Source organism: Stigmatopora nigra, chromosome 19, assembly GCF_051989575.1.
Source record: "Stigmatopora nigra isolate UIUO_SnigA chromosome 19, RoL_Snig_1.1, whole genome shotgun sequence".
Classification (NCBI taxonomy): domain Eukaryota; kingdom Metazoa; phylum Chordata; class Actinopteri; order Syngnathiformes; family Syngnathidae; genus Stigmatopora; species Stigmatopora nigra.
The window spans coordinates 2,793,045-2,813,015 of NC_135526.1; the positions used below are offsets into that span (position 1 = coordinate 2,793,045).

Here is a 19,971-nt window from a genome sequence, read left to right on the forward strand (position 1 = left end):
CAATTTTAACACTCCTTTGTATTATACTGCCTCTAGTGGTAACCATCAAATACAGCACATAGCATAATAACGCACCTTTTTTAACCTTCAAAATTATTTTATTAAACACAATCTACTATATTTATGATTGTTTTGGAGGGTAGAACCTTTTAATGGGAGGTTGAGAAGGTTAAATTACAAGCGTGGTCACAGAACAATCTTAAACACACTTCTCAAGGCACTGTTGTACTGGGAAAGCGAGGTCATTTAAGCAAATATATATATATGAATACACTTCAATTTGTCAGTCAAAAAAAAAAAATGTACAAAGACTACAGCTTCCTAGAAGCCAAAAAATATTTCAGATGATACAGACAACACAATAAGTTGCTTGCTATGAACATCAAAATAAGCAGGAACACTGACTGATACATTGAGGTAAAAAATATAAACCTTCAGGTGATGTAACACTACTTCATAACTTTTGCTTCTAGTGAATTATAAATAATAAAAAGTGTGGAATGCTTGAAATAAGAAGAGTAAAATTGGGTTAATTATAAGTACATGTACACTACAACATTTTACAATTTTGGGCTAGGATCTTTTCCCAAGCAGATCAAAATAAAAACTAAACAAAACATCTACAGGATAATTATTTGACAGATATCTGCTAATCTGGTTATAATCAAAGTGGAAGGGGTAAAAATAGCTTATATTTTGGTCAATTAGAAATAAGTGTCGCTACTTTTAGCATTGACTTTGATGGCGGGGGGTGCTGGAGCCTATCCCAGCTACTAATGCTGACTGAAGGGGAGTTTTCCAACTGGTTCAAACCATCACAATGTGTGTGTATGCCCTGATTTGAGTGAAAAATGCATTCCTGAACATTTTTTGTAAAGATGTTACAGAAAGCTCCATTCGGTTCCAATTCCGATTAAATGTAAGTTGCCTCTGGGATTATCTTAAAAAAAAAAAAAGTCCAAAGCGGGACTTCACCACCACGTGATCTTGAACTCGTAGATGGGCCTCTTGCAGTAATAGTGATTAACCAGATGCTTGTCGCACACGCCTATGCACTGCTGCTCTGCGGTGACCCCCAATTCGGACAGGTCGCCCACGATACAGTGCAGCAGGTCGTAGACGTCGGCCACCGCCTCCCACGGCCCGAAAGAGACGTCCACCTCGCAGTGGTGTTCGAAAAGCTTAGCCTCACCCTCGGAGCGCTCGAAGCGTAGCGAGTTGAAGAGTGGACGCTCATACGGCGTGATGGGTGTCTCCTCTTTGTAAACGCAGACCTTCAGCTTGGCGAAGCGAGCCTTCTTTTGCGTGGCACGCAGCTTGGCGATCTCAACGATGCGCTCCAGATTGTCTGCGAGGGCGAAATATTCCTCGCTGACTGACGTTGGATTTTTTTTCTGGTTTGAGCGAGCACGGGAACTCGCTCACCTTTGTAGTAGGGCAGCAGGTCCAGGAAGGCCTGACGGACTTTCTCCCCGGTTAGAGGTTGCGTGTCCTCTAAGCGCTCCAGTAAGGGAGCGATGGAGTAGTACTGGGCCTCCCGGTACACCGCCCTGATTCGCTCCCGGTGGGGAAGTTCACCCTCACGCAGGAAATTCAGGATGTCCCTTCAAGAGATGAAAAAGACATTTTTTCTATTTTTGCAATTGATTCCAGTACTACTATCATATTTCACTGATGTCAATCTGTTTTTAACAAGCAATTGCAGCCCAGTTTACCCAAAGTAGGCACCGTCCCGGTCGATAAAGAAGCGTCCGTCGGCATCACGCGGGATGTGGTGGCGTCCGCTGAACATGGCGGCCAGCATGGTGTCGTCATGGCGGCGCAGCGTGGAAAGGCGGGTGGTGAAGTGAGAGCCGCCCACGTTCAGGGAGATCACCTCGGGAAACGTGAACTAAAATTAAAAAGTCAAACAGTTTAGGGATAGTTGGGAACATTTTAGTATTTTCCATGTAGCCCGTGGATTATTGCTCCATCTAACAGTAAATAATGATTCATATTTTATCTTTACAGTTAAAAATAAGACATTAAAATACTTCAGTTTTGTCAAATTTACACTACTGGTGATTAAGATTTAAGACAAATTGTGTTAGTGTCGACCACGGAGGGATTATTTTGCCATGTTTAGGCTTCTAATCACGTTAGTAAATTACTACAATCGCCACGTGAGGCACTGTCTACCAATCAGACTGCTGCAATAAAACCACCTATTTTACGCCGCCCGTGGCATTTAGGCGCTTATTTATGACGTCATGTATTGTACTTCTCGCTGACTTCATCAAAATATGTTAGAATAACAAAACTTTCGAGTTACTTTGGTACCTCTTGTTCCTGCACGGCGTCCAACGGGCAGCGATGCGGCTTGCCCCGGCCGACGCTAGCCGGGGAGGCCGGCTTCCGGGACTCTTCTTCGGCCACGGCATCGCTGGCTTTGTCAACGTCGCTCGCGGCCGAGAATACGACCATGACTTTGGGCAGCGGGAGCGTTCGGCGCTCTTGGATGAAGCGCCTTACCCGAGTCGTCGCCGCCGCTGGCAGCAGGAGGCTCCGGGATGGAGATGGAGAGTGTCGCTCTCCATCCCCGCCGCCTTCGCAGCCGTTGGAGCTACTCGCTCCATTCTGCTGCATGCGCGTCGAAAACAACGCGACTGCTAATGACAGCCAGTCTACCGAAAGCCTACACGAGCACAAAATGGAGCAGAATCGGTGTCATTCGAACGGATTCAGTTTAAAGATTAGTTAGAACACCGCTTCGGTTCAGGGGGGTGTGTTTCTATTTATATTCGCTTCTACGTACTACTACAGCGTCGCGAGTGACTTACGTCATCACGTCGACGGAGCTATCGACAACAGAATCATTTTAATAAAAATCATTTTAATTTTATTTTAAAATTACACAGAGTTGTGTGTGTTTGTATATCAATGCCTACAACAATATTTTATAGTTTTATAAAAAAGCGTCCTTGAATGTAGCATGATTAATGAGCTCATCACTATTTTGTTTATTCATATAAAAATATAATTGACACCTGCTTTCTGTGTGGAATTTGTATGTTATCCCTGGGCATCTGTAGGTTTTCTCTGGGTACTCCAGTTTCCTCCCAGACCCCCAAAATGTGCATGGTAGGCTAATTGAAGCCCCCAAATTGCCCCTATGTATGAGTATGAGAATGGGGGTTCGCCTCATTGTGCCTTACAATTGGCTGGCAACCAATAAGGGGTGTCCCCCACCAAATGTTGGCTGGGATGGGCTCCAGCACCCCCACGAGGATAGGTGTTCCTGAAAATGAACCATTGACCCAAAATGTCATATAAACAGTATTTGGACACCAGGTCTATTCTGCCAGTTTTTTGACTGGCCAAAAAATCTGATGATAAATCACATTTTTTTTTATTATGAGAATGTACAAATATAAGCTACAAGGTATTGCCAGCTCCACATTTTGTGATTGTGAATTTTACAAGCCTAAAATGTCAGTGAAACCACTGACTATGAGCACAATATCACTCATTTGGATCAAATTTAAGATTCTATTTTCAATGTCTACATGAATTTATAAAGCTTTTTCAGTCTGCCCTGTATCTTGAACATGCAGTGGATGGGGTGGATTTTTGTTAAAGCCGGCCCACGCGCTTGGTCGCCGATTCCAGCGTAAGCAGGAAGACGAGCAGTTCAACCACCGACGGAGCAGTAACGCAAATACTGCTGTGATCATCTTCAATTTGGTGAGCTCATGTAAAATTTCACTTCACTTTGGGGCTTGTTTTGGTTTTTGAAGAAAAAAAATCCAATAAGAGCAATGTAAAAAATAAATCAAATAATTTTCAATGTGACTAAAATGTTTCATTTTGTTCTATTAATTTGTTTGATAGTGTTAATTCAGAATGAACCCCATTTATGTTAAATATCCACTAACAATAATCTGTTTATCATTTGTTTAGTATGTATTCTTTCTTTGGCCCCTTTCCCGTTGGTTTTATTAACTGCCTTTAGCCACTAAAAGAGGTCAAATATATATAAGGAAAATAGAAGCATGAGTACCATGTGTCCATTTTGGACATAAAACGTGGATATTTGGAATAAAATAAATAAAAAGTTCATTTGATTTAATGGGTAAGGTCTGTTCAAGTAGATGACTGGTTAGTCCTCAATTTAAATTGCATGAGAGAAATGTTTATGGGTTTTGGCCAACCACATCCTGGAAGCACAGATCTTTACATGTGAAAACAAAAGCGAAGATGCTGCCTGTATTTGGACTACAAAGACAATATGTTTTAATATGAGCTGCTTTCAGGTATGGTGGGAAATTCCGGCGAGCGGTGGACAGTTGTGACTGTTGTATTGCTAACCACACTGAGTCTGTTGGCCCTTCTGTGTCTGAGATGCAAAAGGAAATCTAGTAAGTACTCATAACATGGAGTACCTTTTCTAACATTTAAAAAAAAAAAATCACCCCCCCCCCCCCCATTATGACTAAACTGTTAGTATATGTGTAATTTTTTTTCTTTTTGTCCACACAGAAACCATACACGAAGAACCTCAAATATACAACCCACACACATTGTAAGTATCAGGTTTTGTGACAAAAATCACCAAAAAATAACTCACTTTTATGAATAATGACACTTTTTTGACAGCCAGCGTGAGGGGAGCAGATTTGCTGTAATGCGATCCAAAACTGGTAAATGCAACCATTTCATGTGTAATAGGTCTTTCTATACATTGAAAAAATGTACCATTTATTTTTTCAGTCACCAAAGCCAATCAAATCGCACCATCATCCTCAAAGTATGCTTTTGCCATAAAAAAAAATCTAAATGTTATCTAATTCATGCCATCTTAACACTTTGTGTTTGCATTTTCCAGTGAGGATTCATTTGCTGGTAAGTTATGGATAATTTTTAAACAACAAAATTATTATTTGAGTGGCAATACATTAGTCCTGGTAAAATGTAAACATTTAACTTTTCACTATTAAAACAGCTACATATTCAGTGCCTGCATCACCAATTAGAAGTTGGGAACCCATTTATGTGTAAGTCATTAAAGTAGGTACTAATTGAAACCTCAATACAAACTACCATTGATAATTATAAAGTGTACTTTTTTTTTTGCAGACATCCACTCCCCATTACAGTTTATGAAAATGACAATGTTACACCATTAATGATTAAAGGTAGGTTTGTTCTATAGTTATACCATTCAAATTGCATTATTGGTAACAGGTCCAATTAACTGTTAACTTTGGGTGTTTTTATACTCAAAATATAACCAAATGTCATTGAATTTTCTTATGTATCAGATTTTATAGGGATTTTTTCTAAAGATGTTAGCTTCATGAGAAGAAAAAGTAGGCTAGTGAATATTTATTGAGCTAAAGTTTTAGAAAAGTTTAGTCATTTATTGTCCCAGGCAGGCTATTCAAAAAAAGTATTAGTGTAAAACATATGAAATAGTAGAAGTATGACACTAGCTAATTGAAACACTAGATGGTAAATAATTGAATAAAAACACAGGGTTGTCTTTAGGTTGGGATCCTGCCACAGCCCATTACGCCAACGTGGCAGAAAAAAACGACGGTACGGGACGACGTCACTCATGGGCGTGGCATTGCTTTCACTTTAAAACTTGACAAAATTGCTTTTGTCACCACACAGACGACACCAACGTCTATGAAAACTTGGCATTCCTGGCGCAACAAGCTCAAGAACAGGACAATGGTGAGTAAGGACTCTTTTTGTCCAAACATGAACTCATTGGCTGATTTACAGATGTCCAATCATTTTAAGTGGCCGGGGGTCATTTAAATTTTTAAAAACTAGCATCTTTTTTTGGGACAGATTTGGTGTACCAGAATGAAAGAAGACATTTTCTATGGAACCAACACTGCCGCCCGGTGGTCAAACCGTGATTCCCCTAAACACACTTTTATATTTATCTGTCAGTGGGTGCTTTGAATTTGGTTGCTTAGGCAGAAAAAGTTTTTTTCTGAAAGCAACACTGTCAAATGTTTGTTTATACTCAGTCAAAAAGAAATAAAAAAAGTACACCAAAAATGTTTTTGGGGACATTTATTCACTTACACAGGCGACCGGAACCACTGTAAAGTACACAAACACCACATGAACCGTTCTGTGTGGAAACCCAATATGCGTCCAAGTTGTGATGTTTGCAAAATATCCATCCATCCATCCATCCATCGCGCGCAATTTAACAAGGAGGAGACTAACGTGCTGTCTAAAATCCATAAGGATGTCACATTTATCACGGCAAAATAAAATTCCACCGTAACAATCCTTCTACTCTTGGACTCGCCGAGTCGTGTTGCAATAAGGCAGAACTTCTAATCCGTTCTAACGCCAGTCTGCTTTTAGTAGCTACTCACCTCTTAGCATACACACATTCACGCGCTCTCACACACACGTCAGCGGGTTTGACGCCAAGGATGTTTAAACGTTGCTGAGGGCGTCCACTCCGGGAAGAACTTTGCCTAAAAGACAACATGCACACACACAATTATTATACACAGAGCCCTCATAATTTTAGGATTATCATGATGTTGTTCTTCCACGCACCTTCCAGCAGTTCCAGGCTGGCTCCGCCTCCGGTGCTGACGTGGCTGACCTTGTCTTCGGTGTTCCACTTGGCACAGCAGGTGGCCGTGTCGCCCCCACCTGTTGTCCATGACACAAACGTCAATTTTTCAAAAAACGCACCACAGCTGGGGCCTCTTACCGATAATTGTAACACAGCCCGACTTGGTGACCTCCACCACCTTGTCCATCAGGTTCTTGGTCCCCTTGGCGAAGTTGTCCCACTCAAAAACGCCCACCGGGCCGTTCCACACAATCTGCTTGGCCCGGCCCACCGCCTCGCCATAAGCCTTGGAGCTCTCCGGGCCGCAGTCCAGACCCTAGCGGGAAGACACTGCCGACTTAGAAACCCCCAAAAGGGGAAAAGGCGACTCGGCAGCTTCTTACCATCCAGCCGGCGGGGATGCCGGCGGAGACGGTGGCCACGCCCGTGGTGGCCTTCTCGTCGAACTTGTCGGCGGTGACAAAGTCGACGGGTAGTGTGATCTTGACGCCGTTCTTCTCGGCTTTGGCCATCAGGTCCTTGACGATGCCGGCACCCTCCTCGTCGTACAGTGAGTTGCCGATCTGACCAGAGCCCAAGAAAATATTTCAAGTTTTCTCGAGGATTTTTTGGATATTTCAATTTTTTTAAATTTTAAGGTATTTATCCATTTTAAGGTCTAGCAAACGTCACACATTCTCATTCATTGGTACACAGTACATGTTGCAATAAATTATCTAGCCAAGCAAATAGTGGCCCAGATGTACATTAGGTCAATAAGAGTTCAATGTGTGGGGCAAAACAATAGTAGATACGTAAAATAAAGAGTATTATTTGACAGATTAGCTGGGTTTTGCTTTTTTTCATAGGGTTGTGCAAGCTGTGGTTCATTAAGAGTTCATTCCTGACTTTGTTTCACTAATAAATGTCCCTTCTATTTACTTGTTGGAAGAAAATGGCTCATTTTTAGAATGATGCACGTGTTACATCACATGACCATATTCTCCTCCAATCAACATGAATCATTATTGTTGCTCTCCTGCCTCACCTCCATGTTGTTGAGAACTTTGAGGAAGGTGAAGGCCATACCACCACCAATGATCATCTCATCCACCTTATCCAGCATGTTGTTGATCAGTTGAATCTTATCTTTAACCTTTGCCCTGAAAAAAAAGAAGAAAAAAAAACTTGTATTGCACAATTCAAATGGACTCTGAGCTCTTAACTAGTAAAACAAACTGATTGTGAAGTTGTCTCACCCGCCAAGGATGGCCAGGAAAGGCCTCTGGGGTTTCTCCAGAGCCATGGCGAAGTAGTCCAACTCCTTCTTCATAAGGAAGCCAGCTGCCTTCTGGGGCAGGTTGACGCCCACCATGGAGCTGCGAGTGGGCACGGCGGGATGTCAGATGGTCATCCGACGTCGGCGTTCCCGGGCCGCGGCTCACCTGTGGGCTCTGTGAGCCGTTCCAAAGGCGTCGTTGATGTAAACGTCTCCCAGTTTGGACAGAGATGCCCGGAAGGAGTCAATCTGCTCCTGAGAGGCCTTTGTCTATCAACAATTTGAAAGGAAAAATGGGTCAAAGCCACACAAAGATAAAAAATAACATATTTTAGGTGTTGTATTAAAGTGACCATTTACTAGGGATAATAAGTATTATTGTGTATTTTAAAAAAGGAATATAAACTGATTGTTTTGCATAATAAATCAAGCAAGTCAAGAAGGCTTTTGATTTTCCTTTTGTCAATTTGTATTGTTTGTGATATATAGTTATATTTTTGCCAGTCATTTTTTTTCATGGTGGAAATTTCAAGGGAGTTAAATTAAGGTAAAAGTACTTTCAAAACAAAAGCAATCAGTAAAAACCTTGTTTCATGTTAAAAAAAAATGATCAGACATAAATTTGAATATGAGAAAAGTGAATCTAATTTGTTATCATTTTATTTTATGTTTAAAAAAAAACCCTGAAACTTTACATAAATTGCATGAATTGAAAATGCAATACACAAAGTATAAATCCATCACCCCTAGATCGCTATATTATAATCTTACAACGACATCTAATGGAGCAATTGGTACATGAGAAATGAATCTCAGCGGGTTGCATACCAAGCACTCCTTTGACGACAGGAAAAGCAACAGTGACCTTCAGGATAAATGTCAGCAAGTTTCAGAATGCTTTCTCATGTTTATTCATTTTAGCGCCTTTTTTTTTCATTGACCAATCAATGCGTTAGCCTCACCTTGTTTCCAGAGGAGTCTTTGCCCTTTCCTTCCTCAGCCACGTGGAAGCGGAGGTTCTCCAGCAGGATGACGGACCCGGCGGCCGGGTTGGCGCAGGCCGCTTCCACGTCGGCACCGACGCAGTCCTTCAGGAAGGTCACGTCCCTGTAGGCGAGGAATGGATTTTTGGAAAAGCTGACATTTTTTTTGTCGCCCAGACGATCTTACTTTCCCAGCAGGGTCTTCAGCTCGGCGACGACGGGCTCCAGCGAGTACTTCTCGGGCACAAAGTTTCCGTCGGGGCGGCCGAGGTGGCTCATCAGGACCACCGACTTGGCGCCGTGATCCAGGCAGTGCTTGATGCTGGGGACGGCCGCCTTGATCCTAAAAGTAAATTGAGGAGGTGGTGATCCTTTTTTTTGTCACTGAAGAACGAGTGAGGAGGATGAAAAATGTTCACCTTTGGTTGTTTGTGATGTTCTTGTCCTTCATGGGGACGTTGAAATCAACCCTGGTGGGGGGGAAAAGAAAAAAAACTAAGTTAACTAAGTTATAAGAATATTTTTATTCAAATAAATATTATTAATAAATGTCAACTGATTGATCTTTATGTTCACTTTTTGGTTAGGCACCACCTCATGGTGAGTGTTTTTGTTTATGGTGTCTATTTCATATTATAAAGACTTTTAATGATTTAACTCAATTCAATTGAATTTGCCCTCTAGCGGCCAGTGTACGAATCTGCAATTGTGACTTGCCATTTTTGCCCATTTCATGTGTATAATTGTTCCTATACTATAACCTTTTCATATTTAATTGGTGGATCCTAGCCCAAAATATATATCTTCTTATCAAGATTTGTGATTCATTTTGAACTCAAATGTTTTGTTTCATAAAATCTTTATTCATGCAGATAAGTCGCACCCCTGCTAATTTGGCACCTCAAGGTAAAGTCATTTTTGACCAATGAACTGAATGCTAAATTAGATTTCATGCAGTTCATGCAGCATCCCTGATATGCCAGCGTTACATAACTCTCCCTCCTCCCCACCTGATGCACTCTAAGCCTAGATCGGTGTGCTCACAATGCCTTAAAGTACTGTAAAAGCATTGTCTGGTCTGGAACCCTACCGGTCAGCTTTTCATTGGCATTTTTGGCAGCCGAGGCGTACGTTAGATGATCCCGCTGCCTTACAAACACAGCACTTTCGATAGTGGCGGAAAGCCGTGTCATTATTGGCATCTGATACGGCCTAACAAACCGACAGACCGAGCAGATTCTTGGCTGCCAGAGCAATTGTTGCCATAGCAACGTACCGCCTCGCCCCGTTTTCTTTCGGATTGGCGTGCCGAGGCCCGTCCCGGGTTGGGATGCACACGCCGTTAAGACGCATTGCCGGATGCATTTCGCGGTGAACTTTGACCTTTGTCGCCCGTGGTCGAAAAAGTCTAAGTGGAACCTCTGACATTTTCACAGTGGGGTGAGTGTCGGGTTTAAGTGTGGTGGTGGAGTTATGGACGCAAGCATGAATAAATACTTGGTTCTAAATTTTGCAAAACATGCGTTTTTATGCAGAGTGCCTCAGGGAGTCCATTCAAAAGCAAAGCTTTTTTTTGGTACTTTCTTTGGTTTGGTACTTTATATTATGAATTTAATGCACGTCGGTAATACAATTTTGACACTAAATAAGTGAATTTCCAAAGTCTAATCTCACTAGTATCTATTGTTTCTAAAAAGTTAACATTTGGCAAATAAATAATAAGTGAGTTTGATGTGTGTTGGAATTAAAATAAATAGATTTTGTTGCACATTTCAAATACGTTAAATATTAATATCGCGATACTACTGAAATATGATGTAAATATGAAACGTGACAAAATGAACATCCGCCGTAGTTAAAATGAGCACTCCACGCCCCCTCAGTCATTTCGGATCCTTATAATATCTCTCAAACTATAATCGCAATAAAAAAATACTAGCTATAATAACTGTAAGACTAATATAACACGAAAAAACGTAGTTAGCCTGCAAGCTAGTCCAATCTCCAAATATTTTTCTCAGTTTTCTACCTCATGATGACTCGCTTCCCCTTGACGTCCACTTTATCCAGGGTGAGCTTGTTGGAAAGAGACATTTTGTTCGTCTTTCTGGTTCGTCACGTCGCGTTCCTTGCTGTGTCGCCTCCGCTTCGGTGGCTCTGAGGGCTCTTCGGTGGGTGGCTAGCTCCCGAATGACAGCGGTGACCTTACCAGCGCGCCGGGATAAGGAGGTAGAATGAGCACACGCCCTCCTCAACATGATTGGCTGTTGCGCAGAAGGAGGGCGATACGTTTGATTGGCCCTTCGTAATGTCAATCACTGGACTTCTCTCAAGCGAATGCAGTAATGCATATGTAGTACACTACTGGAAAGTGTACTGCATACATGACCTCAGTTGGGTAAATCCATACAGTAATTTAACTTAAATCTTGTGATAATTTGGAATATTTCATCAACTTTGTTTAGGTTGGTTGAACACTTTAAACCAGCAGTGGCCAAGATCAGTCCTCGAGAGCCTGTTTTCGATATCTCCCTCCACCAACACACCTGAATCAAATATCCATATCCAACACTAATAGTTAAAACCTTTAAAAACTTGGAACAACCCAATAATTACATTTCATTTATTTTGGACAAAATTTAAACAGGCAGATATTTTCTGTTCATCTGTACAGTAAGCCTAACATTAAGGACATGATCGTCACCACGGCAGCTTGTTTTTTTTCCTCCTTTCTATTCCTCTGCCTCTCTCCATGGTTTAGGCATGACCTTCCCAACAGGAGACAGATTCCAGGTGATGCCAGTCTGAGTCAGCACCTGCAAGGTACAATTGCACCAATTTTGCATTTGAGTTTTATAATGAAGGAAAATGAACACAATAGGGTGAGCTTGACTTACGTATGACCAGACAGCTGTGCAGAATGCAAACCCACCAACCATCAAACCAGTACCATACTTAGCATGGAAGTCCTGGGGAGCAGTAGAGCTGTGTCTCACTTGTCTTGCAGATTGACCTGAAAAACAAAACACATTTTTTCTCATCAATTGACACACTTCTACCATGTAATTCTGTATGTGCTATTCGTCTATATGTAACAAAAATCCCACTGTTGTCGTCATTTGAGTAGATATTAGTTTTATTTTGTGTTATGAGCATGACGCCCACTGTCAATTCATGACTTAAGTCCGCCGCCCAACGTGCGTCCAATCACGTTTTCTTATGAATTTCAACCCCGCAGTAAATCCACACACAAACAAGAACAAAATATGTTAATCAATATCTGCAGTACATTTCCCAGACTTATTACAGCCATAGAAAAAACGGAGGTGTTAGCATTAGCATGCAAGCTGACCGCGGTGACCCACCGGAGATACTGTTACAGACCCATTGCCGGTCAAATAGCTAAATACAGGACACATTTCGGAAAAAAATTACTTATTCGCTCTTCAACATTGACAACATAGGTTACCTGTGATGTTCACAGCGGCTTTTGCGAACCTGTACATGTTGACTTGCCTTACGTTTAAAATACCCTTGAACAGCGGAAGTTTGAGTAAGGCCGATGGAAATGACGTCTGGACACGTGGGATTGGTATGAGCAGGCGCAGTTGCTGTCTTTTATATTTTGCGTAGGCGAAATGGCTGAATGTAATGTTTTATTGTACTCTTCTGCCCTCTAAGACACAAATTCGAACGACTTTGTTCATCGGAGCATAAGGAAGAAGTTATCATTATACAATGTACTAGTGTTGTTAAATTTGTATAAAATGCAAAGTTTCAGCCGGCTAAGTATCTGTGTCAGGATGGCCGAGTGGTCTAAGGCGCCAGACTCAAGGACTAAAATCCTTCCAGTGAATGGGCATTCTGGTCTCCGAATGGAGGCGTGGGTTCGAATCCCACTTCTGACATGAGCTTTTGTTGAAAGAAAATCCAATACGTTTTTATTTATATTACGTGCCTTTTTAGATTTGTATCAAAGATAAAGGCAAGTTTACAATAATGCCAGTTATTTGACACTCTTGTTTCATGAATGCCTTTTTTGTTTTGAAATAATTTCATTGTTATTTTCTAGCGAAATATTTTTTAAACAGCCTGAGCAATAATATTCATGTCAGAGTGTAACTACAAGAATGAAAGACACATCAGCAATAGAGAAATTATTGCTTTATATTGGTTTATTTATGAAATTGATATCATGTGCAGCCTAGCAATTTTATAACATTCATTCTGTATGTGCAACCTCAGGATATGACCGTTATCAAATCAATGGATGTAAATTAATGGAAACCATTTGGCGTGTTTTAACTGGAATGACGGCTAGAAAAGCAAAGCATAATTTGAAAATGAGCGCTTTATGCTTGGTCCCAAAAAAATAGATCTCTAACTGTTTACATTCCTTCTGATTGGCCCCTATTTCCCCACTTATGGAGGGTCGTGCGTCCATCTGCTGGCTCAGCCTAAAGTCATCCATTACTCGCAATTATTAATAACACTTATTTGACCCCTTTGTTTGCAAAACAACGATCCAGTTCACCCTAACGACATCAAGGGGCAGTGCAGACAAAAGGCAGGATTTACCATAAGTAACTTACCGTTACCTTTGTGTGAACAGCATTTCAATAACATCACGCATAATACAGCATTAAGGCGTCGACATCGGTTTTTCCACCAACAACCCTCCATGTTTTTATTCTTTAATCTGCTTTCTTGTCCTTCCCTTCCTCGTCATCCGTGTACTCTGCCGGCTCCTCTCCGGGCTTCAGTAGCTTCCCGATTAAGTCGTATTTAGCTGCAAAGGCAAAAATAATAATAGTAAATCATGAAAATTCAAAATTACAATGAAATTTAAGACAATTAAACGTTTTCCCCAACTTTTTCCACACACTGTATGCTAGATAAAATCAACAGGAGTCAATATTTGCACTCAAGAGAGACATTTCCGGGCCCTCACAGGTAAACTGCTCCTCCCACTCGGCAAGGCTCTCCTGTTGCGCGGCGTTCAGGTCGGACAAGTCGTCGTGTTCTTCTTTCAAGGCTTCCTGGCCCAAGCAGAAGGTAGCCAGGCCTCTGGACGCATCCCTGCCGGCAAACACGCCGTATGGCCCGTCTAGAAAAGGCAAAATGTTAGTTTACTGCTCACACGTGGGAGATACTGTATCAGTAGTGGGTGTGTGCGGACTACGAATAAGTTAATTTGTGTGTTTGGAATGCTGGTCAGAGGTCATGCACAACAGAAGTTGCCACAATGAGATTAAAAAAAGTCCTATTTACTTTAATGCATGTTATATTGCTAACATGAAGAACTAATAATTTGAATACAATCGACATGTCTTTAATGCCTCCACGGTCATATAGTTTTTTATGTGCATGGCCTTAATCTGACCTTGAGGTTTGGCAAGGGGGGGATGGGCCAATGCGAGCAAAACAAAAGATACAAAAAGAGATGTTGGAGTAGTAGATAATGTATGAATCTAGCTCAAGTTAAACTGTCAAAACAAGGGACAACAAAGCTTCAAGTAAAATAGTTTGCTAGGAATATAGGCAAAACACAACATGATCTGTTTTAATTTGTTGAACAATAATTCCAAATAAAAAAGTTTAAAAAGTAATTATTACCAAAAAAATAATAATTATGCGATAAATTGGAAAAAAAGAACAAATCATTCAAACAAATGTAGCCTGTGTGTATTTTGCTCGAGGGATTTTATTTATTTTTGTCTTGTTTCCTAAATCTTGTGATCTTAAATACCTATAAAAAAAGAAAAAAGAAAGGGCGCAAGCACCAACTTGTTCAAGTTTTAACTCATTAATTGCCATGAACAGCAAGAGAGGTACAATCTATATTAACTGGTAGGACAATACGTTAGATCGGTTGCCAGTTGAAATGGATTGGACGCGTATAGTCGTCAATGGATATTTCCATCGTAAGTTTCACTCTGACTAGCGTGAATGAGTTCATCTGTTAATAACTTTTAAACAGATATCCATTATACTTTAAATAACAAAACAAACAAAAACAAGGAAAATATTCATGATATATATTTGCGTTTTTCACGTTTTTCCTTAACGCAATCTTTTTAAGGCTACTCTGTCAAGGAACTACAAAAGAATAGAGAAAACTCATTTTATACATTAAACGCAATTTGTAAAGTGATCGTATGAAGTTACCCGGCCCGTAGAACTTTTTGCCTCGAGTCACGTCGAAGACTTTTCCACTGACAGCCATGAGGATTCTCGGGTTCTGCACGCCATCGTAAGGCTTCAATTCTTCCAGGGTGAAGTCTCTTTTTTTCAGTTTGGGGAGCGGCTGGTCCACCTCGTCCTGCACCTGCGGCTTGTCCCCGCGGAAGATTTTGTACAGAAGGTACAGACTCAAGGCCAGAAGGGTCAGGTTCAAAGGGGACGTGAAAATCTCCTGCAGGATCCCGACAGAAGTTGACTCGCGGTCCTCGGCTTCGGCCATGTTGGATCTGTCCGTGTTTTCGTCTGTCTGGAGCCTGGCCGATTTTTTAGCCAATCTGTGCCAAGGATACTGTGATCCCCACCAGAAGGGTTGACCAATCAGATTAGAGTTCGAGTTTACCAGCTTCTTATATAAAATGTAATAAATCCCATGAAATTTTTATGAAACTCCTCCTGTCATCCGTTATACAATCACAATGTTTTCTTTGTTTAGTTGTTTCTTCATTTTTTAAAACGGTTATATATGATGATGTGATAAAATGGGATGCTTTCATTAGGTTAATTTAATATGTTAATCATTCGTATTTATTTTTCATTATCAAACGTATTAAAAAAATCAAAACATGAGAGTGAGGTATTTTTGAGTCGCAGCCCATTTCTTCCGTCTAGACACAAGGTGACTTTAATTTCTTGTTCCTCCCATTATGTACAGCCAAACAATGATGAAATCGAGAAATTTCCCCCTCGGACGAGTCGCTTGGTTCTTTTTTTAGAAACCCGTTCGGCATTTTCCAACATTTTCCATTTTGAAACGGCGAAAATATGTAGATTTTGTGTTTCTGGAAAAAAATTGTAACGTTGGTGTTTTGGGGCATTGCGCAACACGTCCGTAAATAGCAGCCGGGTCCGCTTAGTCTAGCTTTGTTTAGATTGAATAGGTTGGGCTGAGATGACAAGTCTACTTTTTGTGCCCCCTTAACAGCTTTAAACACATCTATTCGTCAGCTTCTCTTTTACGGATTTTTGTTGCTGTTGTTGGGGAGCGACAATGAAGACGTTTTAAGTCAAGCTAGCTGCGAGGTAAGCTCTCTTGTTTTTATAATTCCATTATTTACTGATTTGCTTTCACTAGTTTTCTGTAAAAGACTCAACAAACAAACCAAAAATATTAAATAACTTCACCAAAATCAGTGTTGATTTTTGATCTCAATATGATTTGAAATGTTTAAGAAATATTGTCTTTCTTGTTTTCCTCCCATGTGATAACGTTTTAATTAGGTGAATAAGTCTGAAGTTTATTTTTTATTTTATTTTTGTAAATCCACATTTAGCCGAGATCTATGTTTATGTTTTCATGAAAAAAAAAGTAATTTTCTTGTTGTTATTTCCGATTTTACTATGAAGAAGTTGGGTTTCAATTAAAAAAATTGAAATGTTGTTTTGGAATTCAATTCACCAGACAACATTTCAAACTTATTCTAATGTAGGTATTGTTATATTTCATGCATTTTTTCTTCTTCTTCTTCACAGGTCAGCTTTTTCTTCATTCCTTGCACATTTACTTTCCACTAAATTGTGGAGGATTATGAGCGCCATGCGGGTGGATGCAAAGGTCGTGATGCTGGGCAAGGAGAGCGTGGGTAAAACCAGCCTGGTGGAGCGTTACGTCCACCACCGCTTCCTGGTCGGTCCTTATCAGAACGTAAGCTCCAATATGTCAATCTATATTTGGCTGTACATGTGAATATATTGCAAGATTACCCATTTTTTAGAATGCATAAAAAAAATTAAACAGTAGTATCGACTAACAAAATTAATTAGTTACAGAACTTGTTTCGTATCTTGGATTTTTCGTAAGTAGAGCAGTATTATTACAACTAAGTCTTAAAAAAATAATCAAAGTGTCTCAATTTTGTATAATTTTATTTGCACCAGTAATTTTAAATAAAAAAAACTGCTTTATCCACAATCAAAACAAACATGGGGAGTTGTTGTTGTTGTTGTTGTGAGACAGCCAATGGGAAGCGAGCAAAGTGCAAGGAGATTTTCAAGCAGAACATTACTCTAGCATGACAATTTCAAAATAAAATTCCGGATACAGGCAATGTATTTACATTTAGAGGGATGCTTGATTTTGTAACTTGGATCTTGTTTTTGTATATTAGAACTGCTATTTGCAAATCAAAGGCTTTTGTAACCTGAAAATGTTGTAAGTAGAAGCATTTGTAAATAGAGGTACAATTTTGCACATCTTCCCTCCAGACTATCGGCGCCGCTTTTGTGGCCAAACCAATCCAGGTGGGAGACAAAGTGATCACTTTAGGAATATGGGTGAGTCACCGTGACTGTGCTAAGAGTGTGCTCTATCTAATCATTTAAATCACATGACTTGAAATGTTTTGTTTTTCTAAGGACACGGCCGGGTCAGAACGCTATGAAGCCATGAGCAGAATCTACTACAGAGGAGCCCGAGCTGCCGTTGTCTGCTACGGTATACTCCGGCTGGCTGGCCATTTTGTGTCAAACTGTTGCTGGACTTCATTTGTTTATTTATTGTTTTTAGACTTGACGGACAGCAGCAGTTTCCAGCGAGCTCGTTTTTGGGTGAAAGAGTTGCAAAATTGCGAGGAGGTAAATTTTGCTTCTCAGAAAATCCCTGGCTCTTATTTCGGTTTGATATTTATTTATTTCTATGTTTCTAAGCATTGTAAGATCTACTTGTGCGGTACCAAGAGCGACTTGATCCAAGGAGACCGAAGTCTGCGTCAAATCGACTACCACGATACTCAAGACTTTGTTGAAGGTGACGACACGACCGTTCCAAAAGAGGAAACTGGGGTTTCCGTTAAAATCAAATCAGGCTTTGAGGAACAACTTGTCAAGTGCTCTGATTGTAAAACACTTCCTTTGCAGTCACATCCGGATCGCCTTGACTAATACGCTATGTTTATTCAACTCTGTAGAAATCGGCGCGCAACATTTTGAGACCTCCAGTAAAACGGGAAGCAACGTGGGTGAGTCACAGACACCCGCAGACACGCGTAGGCATCTCACGCTTGTATTCTTTTTTCCAAGCACATTAGTTTGTCGCAGCAGTTTTTGATAGAATTGCTCAAGAATGAAAATGAAAGTCATCTGTTATTGACGCAGACGAGCTGTTCCAGAAGGTCGCTGAGGACTACAACAATGCCGCTTTCCAGAACATGACAGGTGAGACTTGTTGTCACTGATTGGAAACACTGTAGGTTTGGAAAAAAAAAAAATCAAGTGTGCACTAATTCAACACTAATAAAAAAAATACAGATTTTTTTTAATGTATTTTACAAATTAGCCACAAAAGGCATCTGTTAAAATTCACATTGAGGCTGATTTCATCTGGAATGTGACTAATTTGCATCAATAGGCTTCAAGGGGTTAAAGGCTAAAGGTCATAAGCATCTACTTTGAAATAGCTCTCCACTATAGTGACAAATGTTTTATTTTCAGACAAGTTGGACATTCATTAACTTATTTATTGCCTATTTTATTTATGTCTAAAATGTATATTCCTGTATTCACACCCTGTATACTGGGCCTTTTCAGCAGAAGAGACGGGAGTCAAGCTGGGCTACAAGAAAGACTCGTACTTTTATTCGTGCTGCAACGGCAACTGACTCTCGACTGGGGAAAACAGCAACACGTTGGATGGAAACACACAAAGCAACAAACCATTCACTTCTCTTTTGCCACAAGGAACCTCTGCCGGGTGGAGGCTGAAATCCACTTGGGTTTTCATCCAGAATTGTGCTGATGATAAACTGACTTTTCTTTTGGGTGGGTGCATTTTTTTGCCATCCTTATTTGGGAGTTTTAGTCAAATTTAGCACGATTCTGCCAAAATATCCCATGGATCAGGAGTATGATGACCACCTACCTTTTGGTTTTTGAATGGACAAAAGACATGTCTCGGTCGTGTGTCCATTTCTTGTATGTCCTCATTACATTGTTACGTTGTCCTTTGAGATGCCTCAATGAAAAATTGACTGACTTTTCTATCTTAAAACACTCAAAACTGAATTGTTGACGTCTAGAAGTCATGTTTGCGATATTTATTGCCTTGAATAATCACGGTGCCGTTTGACACTTGGTGAAAAATAAATGCTTGAATGTTTTTTTTTTTTTTAATTCATGCTGCAAAGCGTTTAATGTAATAAAAGATCTTGACGAATTCCACGTTTCATTTTTTGATGGGAAAGTCACAGAAGAAGTTAGTGTTCATTTATGGATTGCAAATGAGGTCGATATTACTAAATATTTGTCTGGTGCATTTAGAAAATGAGCAATATTACCAGCTTTAAACATCTACATGGAGTTTTTCATAAACTGAAATAAATGTGCAAGAAAACACTTGAAAAATGTGTTTTTGGATATTTTACTAGTAGCAACCAATACAAAATGGCTGTTCTTGAATTTTAAAGATGCTTAAAACATACAAAAGAGACCAAAAAACCCATTTTTTAAAATGACATTTAGCCATTTGCAACTCTACTTTATTTTGGCTTCATGTTGGAGCAAGTAAAACAAAAGAAAATGAGGCCAGTACAAAGTGCTTATTTCACAACATCATATATATATATTTTTATATATATATTTACTGTATATTTATGTAGATTTGCGCTGTATGGATGATTGAGACATGGAACCGACCGGAATGAAATTAGTAAGGGGCAAATGATCCATTCCATTAAAACAGCTCCTGGGAAAAGACACTTTAAGGCATACACACTCACTCACTCACTTATTCTCACACACTCTCACACAAAATACTTAATTTAGTCTCGAGGACGACAAACGCACACTCTCACATCATGGTGGCGGTTGTGTCACAATTACAGTACTAATACAAATAAAAAAAAAAACTACGGTGTACACACTTCAACTCAGTGCAACTGCGTTTCAGTGTTAAGACCAGT

General features: G+C 40.2%; 6 protein-coding genes and 1 non-coding gene across 10 annotated transcripts; 3 read left to right on the top strand and 4 right to left on the bottom strand.

Annotated features, from left to right (window-relative positions):
* Positions 1 to 77: 77 nt before the first annotated feature.
* On the bottom strand, positions 78 to 2,811 carry kctd7 (potassium channel tetramerization domain containing 7). The gene is made up of 4 exons (XM_077740745.1): positions 2,320 to 2,811; positions 1,716 to 1,891; positions 1,426 to 1,604; positions 78 to 1,348 (listed from the first exon to the last, which is right to left on the bottom strand). The coding sequence occupies exons 1-4, from the start codon at positions 2,623 to 2,625 to the stop codon at positions 972 to 974; spliced, it is 1,038 nt and encodes a 345-aa protein (XP_077596871.1). The 5' UTR covers positions 2,626 to 2,811; the 3' UTR covers positions 78 to 971.
* Positions 2,812 to 3,605: 794 nt separating this feature from the next.
* On the top strand, positions 3,606 to 6,033 carry LOC144212700 (uncharacterized). The gene is made up of 11 exons (XM_077740785.1): positions 3,606 to 3,723; positions 4,293 to 4,397; positions 4,519 to 4,561; positions 4,636 to 4,679; positions 4,750 to 4,786; positions 4,865 to 4,881; positions 4,982 to 5,033; positions 5,116 to 5,174; positions 5,527 to 5,577; positions 5,656 to 5,718; positions 5,839 to 6,033. The coding sequence occupies exons 2-11, from the start codon at positions 4,295 to 4,297 to the stop codon at positions 5,907 to 5,909; spliced, it is 540 nt and encodes a 179-aa protein (XP_077596911.1). The 5' UTR covers positions 3,606 to 3,723; positions 4,293 to 4,294; the 3' UTR covers positions 5,910 to 6,033.
* Positions 6,034 to 6,054: 21 nt separating this feature from the next.
* On the bottom strand, positions 6,055 to 11,044 carry pgk1 (phosphoglycerate kinase 1). Its single transcript, XM_077740784.1, has 11 exons — positions 10,866 to 11,044; positions 9,256 to 9,306; positions 9,024 to 9,179; positions 8,816 to 8,960; positions 8,020 to 8,123; positions 7,834 to 7,953; positions 7,623 to 7,737; positions 6,979 to 7,158; positions 6,734 to 6,911; positions 6,574 to 6,672; positions 6,055 to 6,488 (listed from the first exon to the last, which is right to left on the bottom strand). Exons 1-11 carry the CDS (start codon positions 10,928 to 10,930, stop codon positions 6,448 to 6,450), a joined length of 1,254 nt encoding a protein of 417 aa, XP_077596910.1. The 5' UTR covers positions 10,931 to 11,044; the 3' UTR covers positions 6,055 to 6,447.
* Positions 11,045 to 11,445: 401 nt separating this feature from the next.
* On the bottom strand, positions 11,446 to 12,461 carry cox7b (cytochrome c oxidase subunit 7B). Its single transcript, XM_077740864.1, has 3 exons — positions 12,306 to 12,461; positions 11,734 to 11,849; positions 11,446 to 11,652 (listed from the first exon to the last, which is right to left on the bottom strand). The coding sequence occupies exons 1-3, from the start codon at positions 12,340 to 12,342 to the stop codon at positions 11,569 to 11,571; spliced, it is 237 nt and encodes a 78-aa protein (XP_077596990.1). The 5' UTR covers positions 12,343 to 12,461; the 3' UTR covers positions 11,446 to 11,568.
* A 172-nt stretch (positions 12,462 to 12,633) lies between these two features.
* Positions 12,634 to 12,744, top strand: trnal-caa (transfer RNA leucine (anticodon CAA)). The gene is made up of 2 exons: positions 12,634 to 12,671; positions 12,699 to 12,744. It is a non-coding gene; the product is annotated as a tRNA-Leu (tRNA).
* Positions 12,745 to 12,993: 249 nt separating this feature from the next.
* pgrmc1 (progesterone receptor membrane component 1) lies at positions 12,994 to 15,374 on the bottom strand. Its single transcript, XM_077740885.1, has 3 exons — positions 15,005 to 15,374; positions 13,788 to 13,943; positions 12,994 to 13,625 (listed from the first exon to the last, which is right to left on the bottom strand). The coding sequence occupies exons 1-3, from the start codon at positions 15,297 to 15,299 to the stop codon at positions 13,531 to 13,533; spliced, it is 546 nt and encodes a 181-aa protein (XP_077597011.1). The 5' UTR covers positions 15,300 to 15,374; the 3' UTR covers positions 12,994 to 13,530.
* A 336-nt stretch (positions 15,375 to 15,710) lies between these two features.
* rab24 (RAB24, member RAS oncogene family) lies at positions 15,711 to 19,226 on the top strand. 4 transcript variants are annotated; one of them, XR_013329812.1, is made up of 10 exons: positions 15,711 to 16,099; positions 16,550 to 16,721; positions 17,282 to 17,350; positions 17,432 to 17,510; positions 17,583 to 17,650; positions 17,723 to 17,822; positions 17,983 to 18,033; positions 18,170 to 18,229; positions 18,602 to 18,728; positions 18,777 to 19,226. XR_013329812.1 is itself a non-coding variant. In XM_077740884.1 (9 exons), the coding sequence occupies exons 2-9, from the start codon at positions 16,605 to 16,607 to the stop codon at positions 18,670 to 18,672; spliced, it is 612 nt and encodes a 203-aa protein (XP_077597010.1). In that variant the 5' UTR covers positions 15,711 to 16,099; positions 16,550 to 16,604; the 3' UTR covers positions 18,673 to 19,226. The 4 variants fall into 4 exon arrangements, 2 of the variants coding, with proteins under 2 accessions (XP_077597010.1, XP_077597009.1); XR_013329813.1 differs by having other exon boundaries at positions 18,605 to 18,728; XM_077740884.1 differs by having other exon boundaries at positions 18,605 to 19,226.
* The last annotated feature ends 745 nt before the right edge of the window (positions 19,227 to 19,971 follow it).